We start from the raw sequence: 12,690 nt of genomic DNA on the forward strand, positions 1-12,690 counted from the left end.
GGAGAGTAACAGAGAGAGCAAATGAATCTGTAAGTGCAAGATGAATTTCATAACTGAGAGAGAGCACCACCTTGCTTATTAGAGGCCTGAGGTGGCTTGAAAAAAGTTCAATGTTTGGCCTGTAGAATAGTTTCCAGATGAAGTGAAATATAAAAAATATATAAAAATAATAAAATATAAAACAGTAAAAACACCTTAGAATACCAAAGAACTATAGGTTTAAAAGTTACAACCTTTCATGGGAAGTGAAAATATGGCATGAGTTGAGGCAGTGCATTTGAAGCAAGCAAAACAGCATACAAGGCATGTTCAAAAAAAAGACCAAACTTTTTAAATAGCATGCCAATGGCACAGAGAACAAGCTGTGGCTACTGAGCACACCTAGTGACAGGTTTTGACAATAAAGTGCCATTTTCTCCATTCTGCTATGAGAATTAGTCATCCAGATACATCAACTGAAGTGAACGCATAAGCTGTTCGTCGGATTAGTGACAAAGTGACAATGAAATAGCTTGAAGAATAATGTGCGTGTGAAATATTGCTGCAAATCGGTGAAAATTTTACAGACACATTGCATTTCTTAACCAAGCATACAGGGAGGACTGTATGAGCCGAACGCACTCCTATGAGTAGTTTAAGCATCGATGGATGAGACAGTCAAAGATCAAGGTGATGTTGATTGTGTTTTTTGATTGGAAAGGCATTGCCCAATATGAATTTATACGATGTGATCAGATGGTAAACAAAGAGTTGTACCAGGAAGTTTTAGCAGGTTTGAGGGATGCTGTGCGCAGGAAGAGGTCTGAATTGTGGGAAAACCAAACTTGGATGTTGCACCATGACAATATGCCGGAAAAACATCAGACATCAGGTTGTGCCCCATCCATCCTATTCTCCGGATTTAGCCCCAGCAGACTTTTTCCTGTTTCTCAAACTTAAAACCACTTTGAAAGGACGTCGTTTACAAACCATAGAGGAGATTCAGAAAAATGAAATAAGAGAACACCATCACAAAAAGTGCATTCCAGGAATCATTCCAACAATGGAAGAAACGTTGGGAACGGTGTATCGCCAGTAGAGGGGACTACTTTGAAGGGGACAGTGCTTAAAATGTTATAAAATAAGCAATAAAGTCTTTATAGCAAGGTTTGGTCTTTATTTGAACACATCTTGTATATAGCTTGAGATGGCATGCATCAGCAGATAATCTCAATGAGTGCAGGGCAAGTAATTATGATGGGAGATTTAAACTATCAAGATTATAATCATATAAGTATCTATCTCAATGGAGTCAAGAGACTCATCATGGGAGACCCACACTAACTTTTATACATACAAAACCTATCATACTTCTTTAAATCATTCATTGTCAGGGCACTGACAATTAATCCATTCCATTCATTCACCACTCTCCATGCAAAAAATCTAGTCTGCTTAAATGCTCACTAACAACTCGCTTACTCAACTACCAGAGATGATCCCAAGTTCCCTCTCTCTATTTGTCACATTAAAAAATTTCCTTTGTGTCAATCTTATAAAACCCCTTTCATGTCTCATAAGTTTCTATCATGTCCTCTCTTTTCTGCCTATCAACTAAACTTTGTAATCCACACGCCTTCAAAATATCTTCAACGGGAGCATTCCACAGACTTGTTACCAGCTTGCTCATCTCTGAATTCTCACTACCACCACCTGATTCCCAAGAAACCTAACTGAGCAAATCAGTACACAGTAGTCAAATCATAGCCTTATACTGAAAAGGATAATAACCTCCCTATCTTTACTGATTAGCTTATTTTTCAACATCCAAGTAATTGTTTGAGCTATTTCACAAACTTTTGCAATATGCCCTCTGAACTTCAACTCTGTCCACCATTATCCCCAAGTTCCTAGCCTCATCAATTTCCTGCAATCCAGTATCATCAATGTGGTACACAGTATGCAGCCTTTTCAACCAAAAGTACGTAAACCTTACATTTTGCAACATTAAACTGATGATCATTATCCTTCACCAATTTATTTAAATCATTCTGCAGGATATCTACATCACTGCCCTACCCAGTTTTGGATCATCAGCAAACAACTGAATATTCCTCCTTAAATCTTTCTCTATATCACTGATATATAAATTACAGAGTAGTGGCCCTAGTACAGAACCCTGAGGTACGCGAGTAGTTATCCTTATTTTCTTAGATTCCACTTCACCATATACTATTCTTTGGCATCTGTCTGTCTGTCTGTCAGCCATCCCACCCATCCATTCTACCAGCTCCATATTCATTCCCATTTGCTCCAACTTTTGTAGTAGTTTTCCATGCAGTATTCTGTCAAATGGAAATATTCATTCCCATTTGCTCCAACTTTTGTAGTAGTTTTCCATGTAGTATTCTGTCAAATGCCATTGCAAAGTCCAACAGTATCATGGTGTAGCATTTCACTTATCTCACTTTGCTGTCACTCTATTATAAAATGTGAGTAAATTACTAAGGCAGGACCAATCTTTTACAAAAACCATTCTACCTACTATAGAATATCACATCTCTATCCACCCACTGCTTGATCTTACCTTTAACCAACTATCCAAATACTTTAATCCACCACTCTTGCAATATTAACTGGTCTGTAATTTTCTACTTCTGTCTTGGAGCCACCTTTATGTAATGGAAGTATCTTACCCTCTTTCCACTCACTTGGAACATCGCCAGAGCTGAGACTTAGAATGACCAACTTCATCAGAGGCAATGCCAATTTTCTTGCACATTCACTTAGTACACAGGCTAACATCCATCCAGTCAAACTGCTATATTCACATTGATATCTTCCAATATGCTGAACACCTCAATTTCGACATCAGTCTCTGTCACATCCAATTCATCAGCAACTGCAAAATCTCCACCTTGGCAAAGCAATCACCTAGCAACTCAGCTATTACTTTTGCCTCTGTCACCTTCCTACCATCAGCACTGACTAAAGTTATCCTTCCTTAGGCATTTTTTCCCTTAACTCCCAACACAGCGAAAAACTCTTCTGATTTTACTTTGGCCTTTTACCTAATTTTCTCTCATAATCTGATTTGGCCTTTCTTACCATGCTGGTTGCTCTTCTGCTTGCACTTTATACTGCTCATGAGTATCCTGATCACCTTTTTCTTCATGTTCTCTCCAAAATGTTTTATTTTTTTGAGCTCTTACTTTATATCGCTACTCATCTACTTAACCTCCCTTGGTTTATCCTACTAACTACTTCGCATGCACCACTGACATTCTTTCCTTGTAGCTTCTCAAGCCATGCCACTGCTCAAGATGCTTCTTAAGTATGCCATAATTACCAGCTTTCTTGACAGAGAATTCCATGTTTAACAACTTCTCAGAACAAGACTGCATGGTCACTATTCCCAATTGAATGCAGAGTGTATTTACCTTGCTTATGGATATATTTTCTGATGTTATTACCAAATCAGCACTCTCAAACTCTTGATCCCTTCTATGGCATGATGTTTCAGGATTAATTATTCCTTAGCAAACTGTTTAAATTCACTTCCATCTTGCCATGCACTCATTCCTCCTTCCACTCTATATCCTCCATATAGCTGAAGTCCCCCTATAATAATTGCTTTCCCTGCACATGCTAATCTGCCAATGAATGGCATCTACATCTTCTGGTAGACCTTCTGATGTATAGAAGCAATAAACAATATTTTGTCCTACTGGCCTCTATCTCACACCAGACAACTTCAAATGGGCCATCTCCCTGAGACTTAAAATCCTCTTTAATTTCTAATTCTGTTGGTTGTGGTTCTTCAGTTATCATCAGTAATACCCCATCTCCTGTTCTCATTCCTCTATGATCCCTGAAAATACAATACCCTTTACATTCCATCCCTGTAGCTATATCAGGTTCAGTCAACCAAGTCTCACTGATGCCTAAAATTTTTGGACATGTCAATCTGATCAATGCCAAAAATTCCTCTCCCTTATTTCTGATACTTCTGACATTCGTCTAAATGCATTTCAACATCCCCTTGGACCCACAATTACTCTTGCATGATGTCATTACTAACCCACTCGAATCTGAAACCTGTGTAATTGCATTCAGCATAATCATAAGCACACCTCTGTAGTACAATTGGAAGAAAGACAGTATATTGCACCCTTTGATTGGAAAAGGCTTAAGTTTGATTCTTGTTGTGACAAGAGGAATCTTTATATGGGCTTTTTCATTCGAAAGTGAGTTAGCAATCTCATAAAGAGGCAGCAGGGTTTTTTTCTCTCAGAAACGTGGTTTTTCATCCTGCATACAGGCAAATCTGCCTTCAGAACACATGCAATTTACAGACAAAAAAAAAAGACTGGTGGTGGTAGATGGTGTTGATGGTAGTTGTGTATATTAAGAGAATTAAGTAGTAGGGAAGTGTGGAGTGTAGTGCCCTCGTGCAATGAGTCCTTGGAAGGTTTATGTAATAATAATCATTGCTGTACACACACTCAGACACATGCTTGATGTGTCTTACCATTCTGTCCTCCCCCCCCCTCCTTATATCTCTAGTTTCCTGGGTTTTACACTTCTAAATGCTCACTAAACAAAACTTTCTCCAAACATCTACAGACAGTTGTTTGTAAATGTTTGGAGAAATGATCAATGATTATTGCTAATCAATGACTGATTAGCAATAATAGCTCTTCTCAATTCTGTCCTATCATACCAAAGTAGCAGACTCATAATCTTTACTTTTTAACTCCTCATTTTCACTTCTTTCAACAACTCTTCATATTCTCTCTCATTACATATTTCTCGCCTTTCAAATCATTTCTGCCCACCAAAACAATCAACTCTTTCACTTCTCTGTTCTGCAAAATAACATCCTTGATCTTCACATCTGGGAAAGAAACATGCTTTCATCACTTTCTCATTAAGTATACCTCTTATCGTTGAATCTGCATGCAATATCTCCACCTTATTCCCATTGTATTTTCATACTTTTCCCATTCACCTTTTCTTTCATTCTTCCTACTGCTGTATCACACAAGAACCATTTTTCCAGTCACTTTTGCCCTCATTTTGTGAAGGACATCATGTGTGTTATTTCACTCCTTACTATCACCTCATCATCCACATTACTTTTTGCTACTTTATTCATTCCATTCATTCTCTCACTCATATTTCACACAGTATCATTCACTCCTTCTACATTCTCCACAATCCTTTTGCTATCTTTTCTTACATTGTTAATATTAGTCACTTCATCCTTCCGCTTTCCACATAACTTGCATTTCTTGCACTTGCAAGAGATATAGATAAGAAGAACACACATGAACAAAACAGAATTTATGTGGCTAGTAAAAGATAACTACTTGAAATAACATGTGACTGCAATGATCCATGGTTTGAGAGTGTTGAAACTCATGACAGAATCAGGTCTGCAACCATTACAGCCATTTTGCCTATGTACTGGGTGAGTGATCATACAGTCTCAACCCAGGAGGTTGTTAAACTTTTAGAATTTTTGGTTAAGAAAAGGTAAGGAGGAAGAATGACTGTTGCCAGTTCACTGAAATCAGTTCATTAGCAATGAACTGATTTCAGTGAACTGGAATTTCAGTGAACCGCTTGCAATTAATCTTGAAATTTGGGATGTATGAGCACTGCATGGTTTGTTGCACGAGTAGAATGAATGGAGGACACTGTACTATCATCAGAAAAGGTGTGGATAGGATTTGTGGTGATTGAAAGTAGGTCGTTTATGTTTAGAGAAAAGAGGATAACTGTAGGAGTGTGCTCCAGAGCCCTGATACACTCCTGCATTAGTGTCAAAGCACGAAGAGGAGTCATCCACCATAAACTGCACCATGAAGGCACTAACAATATATACATCATACGCAACAACATACAAATGAAAGCTTTTATTCAATAGTGTTAATTAAAAGCATTAATTATCAACTAGCACATAGTATTTCTATTTGCTAGAATAAATAATTACAGCAGTGAAGAACTAAATATACTAAGCAGGCTGTTTTTCTCTAATTAGTTGGATTTTTGAAAACTTTTGAACTAATTTCAATAAAACATTGATGAAAACTTTTTGAACTCTATAAAACTTTTGCCTAGTTTTAAATCACAAACAAAAATCAAAATTGATTGCTAATGTGAAGTAAATCTCCATGTAATTAATATTGTATTCTATTTCCCCTCTCCTCTCCCTGTACAGGTTTCTTCCTCTAGTGTCTTTGAAGATCTGCAGGAAACTTGGTATAGTTTTTGCAGTTTTTGATGGTTTGCTGTGACGTAATTACTACAACACCCACCACTGATGTAACCAGTATAGTTGTTACATCACTGAACCGAAAGAGCATCTAATCACTACAACACATTGTTGTTGAGAAATGCATTTAAAATAATTATGAAATCCAAAGAACCAAGTCTCAACATTTTATAATCTGAAAAATTTCTCTGCTCATACAATCACATGGAGGCAGTCAGTGATTAATATCCAACAATACAGATAAAGTACAGTTAAGAATTTAAATATAACTGGTATGGTGGAAAGTAGTTCGAGATTGCCTTTAGCTTTCTTCCATGTGAAGATTATTAAAGAAATTATGTTGGCAGAATTTTTTTGTGTTTCCCATATAAAGAGTGACTCACATCACTACTCATTATAAGGAATTGTGCTGTTAGACATGGTTATCTAACAGAGAAAAAGCACGAGTCCCTCATTCCTCCTGTTTTGTGATATACAGATAAAAGTGATTTGATACTGGGAAAACCTAATTAAAAAAAAATGTTTATCAGTAATTCAACATGTAAAATATCACTCCTCAGAAACAGAGATGAAGATCACATACCCACTGTTCAAACAAGGAAAGCACAAGTCTACCAGGAAGAGACAAACAAGGTAGCTCGGCTTCAGTGCTCTGACACATCATTCCCTGCCTGCCAGCGAACAGCTGGAAAGTTGATCTGGTTAGTCATTGTGACCTTGGTCTGAGAAACTGGTTATGAAAATTACTTTTGTTTCCTTTCTTTTTTTCAACTATTTTTTTTTTTTTTTTTTTTTTTTTTTTTTTACTATCTGTTCAGTTAGTCAACAATGTCCATGAATTATATTCATGAGTAGCAATGTAACAATGAAAAAAGAACAAACTAATAAATTTCAAGAGACATCCAACAGCTAATGGCTGTTGAGTGATGCCCTTTGGATGGAAAGACCTAGATTTGAATCCAGTCTATGATGTGAAGAATCTTTATAATAGCTTTTCAACTGAAGGTGAAATAGTTGGTTTCATACAGTGCAGGGTTTTTCCTATTGGCTTTTCATTCCACAATGCAAAGAAACTGGGAAAGAATACACACAACTGCACATATAGCAAGGCATACCAAATAGGATTAACAGCCCTATCATAGCATTGGGGTTCTTATGATACTAAGCTAATTGACTGTGAGAGGTTATTGAGCCTACACGTGAAGAGGAAGATGAGACAATTTATTTAATTAAAATACAAAAATTTATAATATCGAAGATGAAAAGTCATAATCCACAAGTTCATCAAAACTGAATATTATTTGTAAAATATATGCTTATATATTAAGTAGACATAACTAGTACCGATTTGCATTTACTTGATACAAAGAATGAAAATGCAGAAAATCACTAGATGACATTCAGAAAAATCTGATTATATGAGATTGAATGCGTACCAATATCCAATAGTGCTCTATTGATACAGCATAGTCTCAGATATTAGCAGAGCGACTGTGTAGAATATGACAGTATTGTTGCAGTTCATTACCTACTACCTGTATATAATACTTATTATCATTATTAAAACATTAATTCTCCTGGAATCAAAGTCATCCAGGGAGAGAAAGGTTTATATCATAAACAATTATATATATTATACAATTAGTACACATATTACATTTATTATATATGTATACTACATATGTCAATTATTAGTTTAAAACAAAATTGTCAACTATACAAAACTTTATTTAGAATTCTAAATCTGACTTTTAGAACTACACAAAACAATTAGCGTTGCATGCTAAATTAGGTCTAATGTCAGATCATATCACAGAAGAGTCAAAGCATTTTCACAGAAAATTCTGAATTGCAAGAAATGATGGTAGTTTGAGTAATTAATTTCTGAATTCTCAACTTTCTTCGTTACATCTTCCATGGTGTATTTCATAAGAAGGAAACGATCTATGGTAGTTTATGTTTTTTGAGTACCTAACATTTATGTACACAGTCGCAGCAGAACCATTGATTAACTTCGTGAAAATGCAAAGCAATGTTTAAGAAAAGAATAAATAAATAAATAGTAGCTTTAGTCACTTATTAACACTGCTATCGCAAGATCATTTTTAACACACTACATCTGATTGTTTATTTATCTGTAATGTTCTAAAAATCGCCAGTTTCTTCTTCAACTTTATCGTTTTTTTTTTTTTTTTAATCTTTAAAAGGTACCTGTGGCATGACTATAAACAATAAATTACATGATAACCTCAGTAATTAACTTGAATGAAATGAACGTACAGATATTTCATACTGAAAATAACAGTACATCATCAGTGTGTAGAAACAAGTAAAACAAAGAAAACCGGGATACAAAGTACATACAGCATCAAAATATTATTATATTATTACTCCAAGACCTCATGGAGTCAAAGCCTCATCTGGGAGGTCCTTTTATCACACACACACACACACGCAGCTCATCATACCGTGTCTTGAACAAATTCAAACTCCTTGCAGACACCACACTCTCAGGCAAGGCATTCCAATCATTTACAGCTCTGCACGAAAAAAACCTGCCTCTCACTCCCTCTACTCACGCCCTCTTTATATAGTTTCCAGGGATGACCTCTGGTTCTCCCAATATTTTCTGTAGAACTTCTCCAGCATTGATCCTATAACAACCCCTTACCAACTTGTAGGTCTCTATCATATCTTCCCTCTTCCTCCTGTCCACCAGACTATGCAAATTACATCTTCTCAATCTTTCCTCATACTCGATATTCCAGAAATCAGAAACTACCTTAGTCAATTGCCTTTGGACCCTTTCCAACATTTCTTCATCCTTCTGAAAACCAGGTGACCAAATCTGGGCACAATAGTCCATGTATGGCCTAATCAAAGCCTTATACAATGGAACAAGAGTCTCCCTACTTCTACACGTCAGTGTCCTCTACATCATTCCCAGAAGCCTTTGTGTTGTCTTCACAATTTTGGCTATGTGTCCCCTAAATTTCAGATCCTTATCCACTATCATCCCCAGATCTCTTATTTCTTCTACCTCCAACAATATATCCTCACCAAGCATAAATTCTGCATCCCATCTTTGTTTTCCAAATTTTAAAACCTTACATTTTGCAACACTGAACTCACATCCCCATTTCCATGCCCAATTGCTCAATTTATTCAAGTCTTCTTGTAAGGCCACAACATCTTCACTACTCTTCATGGTTCGTCCCAACTTTGCATCATCTGCAAACAACTGAATATCTCCATCCAAATCTTCACCTATATCATTAATATACAAGTTAAACAGTAATGGCCCCAAAACAGACCCCTGAGGCATTCCACTAGTTACTTTCCTTTTCCTGGATATCGCTCCCCCATAGACAACTTGTCAATACCGATCAGATAGTCAGTCTCCAATCCAATGCACTAATCTAATATCCAACCCCAATCTGCTCTAGTTTGACTATCAATTTATCATGAGGTACTCTATCAAAAGCTTTTGCAAAATCCAAGTATATTACTGTGTATCCTTCTCCTCTGTCCAAGGAAGCAGTCACTTTATTGTAATAAGTAAGTAGATTACTAAAACATGACCTCCCTTTAGCAAATCCATGCTGTCCATCAAAGATAATACATTGTTGTCAACCCAACTCTGGATCCTAGTTCTCACAAGCTTCTTCAACAACTCAACCACAACACCTGACACACAGATAGGCCTATAGTTTGATGCTCGAGTTCAATCACCTCCTTTATGAAGTGGCACAATTTTGTCCTCCTTAGAGACTTGATCAAGTGCAAGACTCGTATTAAAAAAAAAGTAAGTATGAGGATTTCACTACTATTAACAAAGAACATCATATTTGGATTATAATACAATTATTACAATATACCTTGATGTGTTTACCTTCATACTCCAGTAAAATCAAACACTTTTCATATTTTTCTATCTTCCCAATGAATTTGCACAGTGTATTTACAAATGCAGGGCATTTGAGAAAATGAAGTATATAACTTTATATGCAAATATTATGTAAAACTGAGAAAAATTTATAAAATTTAAAAACAAATAGTACAGTATTACTATTCTTTGATCAATCATCATAGTTAAGAATATATATCTTTACCTGAAAATCTTTAAGCTCAACAATATACCGATGTTTTACTTTTTTAAGGATTGATATTTCTGTAAGTAAGTTTTCTACTGAGGACTTTGTCAGAGAACCTTTATCAACACACTTCACTGCCACAACATCACGGTATGCATCCTACACACATACACACAAAAAAAAGGGAGAGAAAACAGAGGAAATGAGTAATAATTACAACATACACACATATTAAAAAAAAAAAAAAAGAAAGAAAGCAAAGGAGTAAGAATTACAAATCTCAGGTGTAGATGACATCAATGAACTTAGTTCTCTCCAAATTTGTTTAAAACTTTAGTACTCATGTTATAAATTAATATAAGACATTCAAAAATTACTGAATAGTATCTAACCAAGAATCAAACTGCTTAAATTAATTTATTTTTACTGTTAGGGTTCATTTATCAATAAAATACAATTTTCCAACAAAATATTAAAAATATATAAATAAATATTTTTCAATATACAAAAATATACTGAAAAACATGAAAGCATCAAAGATAAATTGAAAAATGTGATGTAATTTCTGATAGCATATTTCACACTCATGTTGGAAAAATAGCTTAATACCAAATGTAAAAAAATGTTTGTCAGTAAATAACTGCTCAGATTCTGTTCCAAATGGTCATCCTAATATTTTTAATCCCAAAATTTATCAAAACTGAATTTTCCTATGGTTCTGCACTGTGGTGTTGACTTTAAAAACTTAAAACATATGGGAAGAAACATATTCCAAACAAAAATCTAACCAATGCAGAATAGGTTTTATTAATGTATTCTAATATATTATGCTTTTATAATTTTTAAGAGGAAATGTTTTTAATTTACATGAAACTATTATTGTAATAAGGCCATACTATTGTAAATATTATTCGAGACGTCCACTGAGTCACATTGAAAGAATGAAAACAGAAAGATTACCAAACAAGCCCTATATTAGAAACCATTAGGAAAAAAAGAAAACCAGGACATCCTCTTAAGAAATTCGACAATGACTTTGAAGGCTGGAACAGGCCACTCTAGGCCTAAATCCATGACAAGCATGATGATAATGATGATTGTAATAAAACCGTACTATTGTTGATATATTATTCGAGAACTCACATGGAGTTGAACTCATCATGGAATATCTACTACAGAACAACAAAATAATAAATTCTATCATACCACTCCTCAAATTCATTCACTATCTGTACACTTTCACCACCCTCTCAGCAATGCATTCCATGCACCTAGTAACTATGCAAAAAAAAATTGTCTTATCTTCTAACTCTAAATACTAGTGAACAGCTTAAATGTCTTAATCATATCACTCTGTTTTTTTATCTACCAGATTCTGCAGATCACATCAGTTTATCCTCATAATTAATGCTCCACAGTCCCAATATATTTTTTTTAATCACCTTCATACTTTCCCCACAGTTACTTCATCCCCTTCAAATCTCAGTAACCGCATCTGAGAAGTAATTAGATATAGTCTATGAGATTGCTCTGAAAAGTTCTTGGTCTAACAATGAAAAAATGAATTTATAAATTCAAAATGATTTTTATTTTTCAACATAATCTCCCTTAAGACTAATATATTTATTCCAGCAATGCTCCAGCAATATTATCCCGTCCCTGTAGTGGTTCTCAGTAAGATCTGCAAAATACCCCTCTACAGCTACAATCACCTCTTGATCGAAGAAAAAGTAAGAGTTTTAGTTTGGGAAGAGATAGAAGTCAGAAGGAGCCAAATCTGGGGAATAGGATGGATTTTCCAACAATTCATAGTGCAGATCCCTTAATTTTCCCATTGCCAAAACATCTTTGTGGATTGTCCTGATGAAAGATGTTTTTTTCTTCTACAAACCGGGGTCTTTTCTCACAAATTTTTTCGTCTAGTCTGATTAAAAGATCAGAATAATATTCCCCTGTTGTTTTACCCTTTTCAAGATAATTAATAAACAAAACGTCTTCAGCATCCTAAAACACCGATGCCATGACTTTTTCTGCTGATGGAAATGACTTTGTCTTCTTTGATGCTGAACAACCGGCTTCTGTCCACTGTTTTGACTGCTATCTGGATTCTGGTGTGTAATGGTGAAGTCCAAGTCTCATCCATAGCAATAAATCGATGCACAAAATCAGTTTTATTCTTGTTAAAATGCTTCAAGCACTGTTCAGAGATTTTCATGCGAGTGCGTTTTTGATCTGCTGTGAGCAAGCACAGCACCCATCTTGCACAAAGCTTTTCATTTGAAATTCTTAATGCAAAATACAACCTACATGTTCTTTTGAAATGCCTATAGTCTTAAC

The 12,690-nt window shown here is 35.3% G+C and overlaps 1 protein-coding gene across 4 annotated transcripts in view; it reads right to left on the reverse strand.

Moving 5' to 3' along the window:
* The window catches only part of LOC150108560 (serine/threonine-protein kinase ULK3-like), a 268,335-nt gene that overhangs the window by 224,005 nt on the left and 31,640 nt on the right, over nucleotides 1-12,690 (reverse strand). For 2 of the 4 annotated variants that reach the window (XM_090415993.1, XM_090415992.1), the window contains exon 2: nucleotides 10,372-10,512. In XM_090415993.1, the coding sequence (XP_090272119.1) occupies nucleotides 10,372-10,512 (141 nt within the window). Of the gene's footprint in view, nucleotides 1-10,371; nucleotides 10,513-12,690 lie in introns of those variants that run through there. The other 2 variants (XM_090415994.1, XM_090415995.1) reach the window with 2 other exon arrangements.

Source organism: Typopeltis vanoorti, chromosome 3, assembly GCF_054136105.1.
Source record: "Typopeltis vanoorti isolate ZY-2024b chromosome 3, IOZ_Tvanoo_1.0, whole genome shotgun sequence".
Classification (NCBI taxonomy): domain Eukaryota; kingdom Metazoa; phylum Arthropoda; class Arachnida; order Uropygi; family Thelyphonidae; genus Typopeltis; species Typopeltis vanoorti.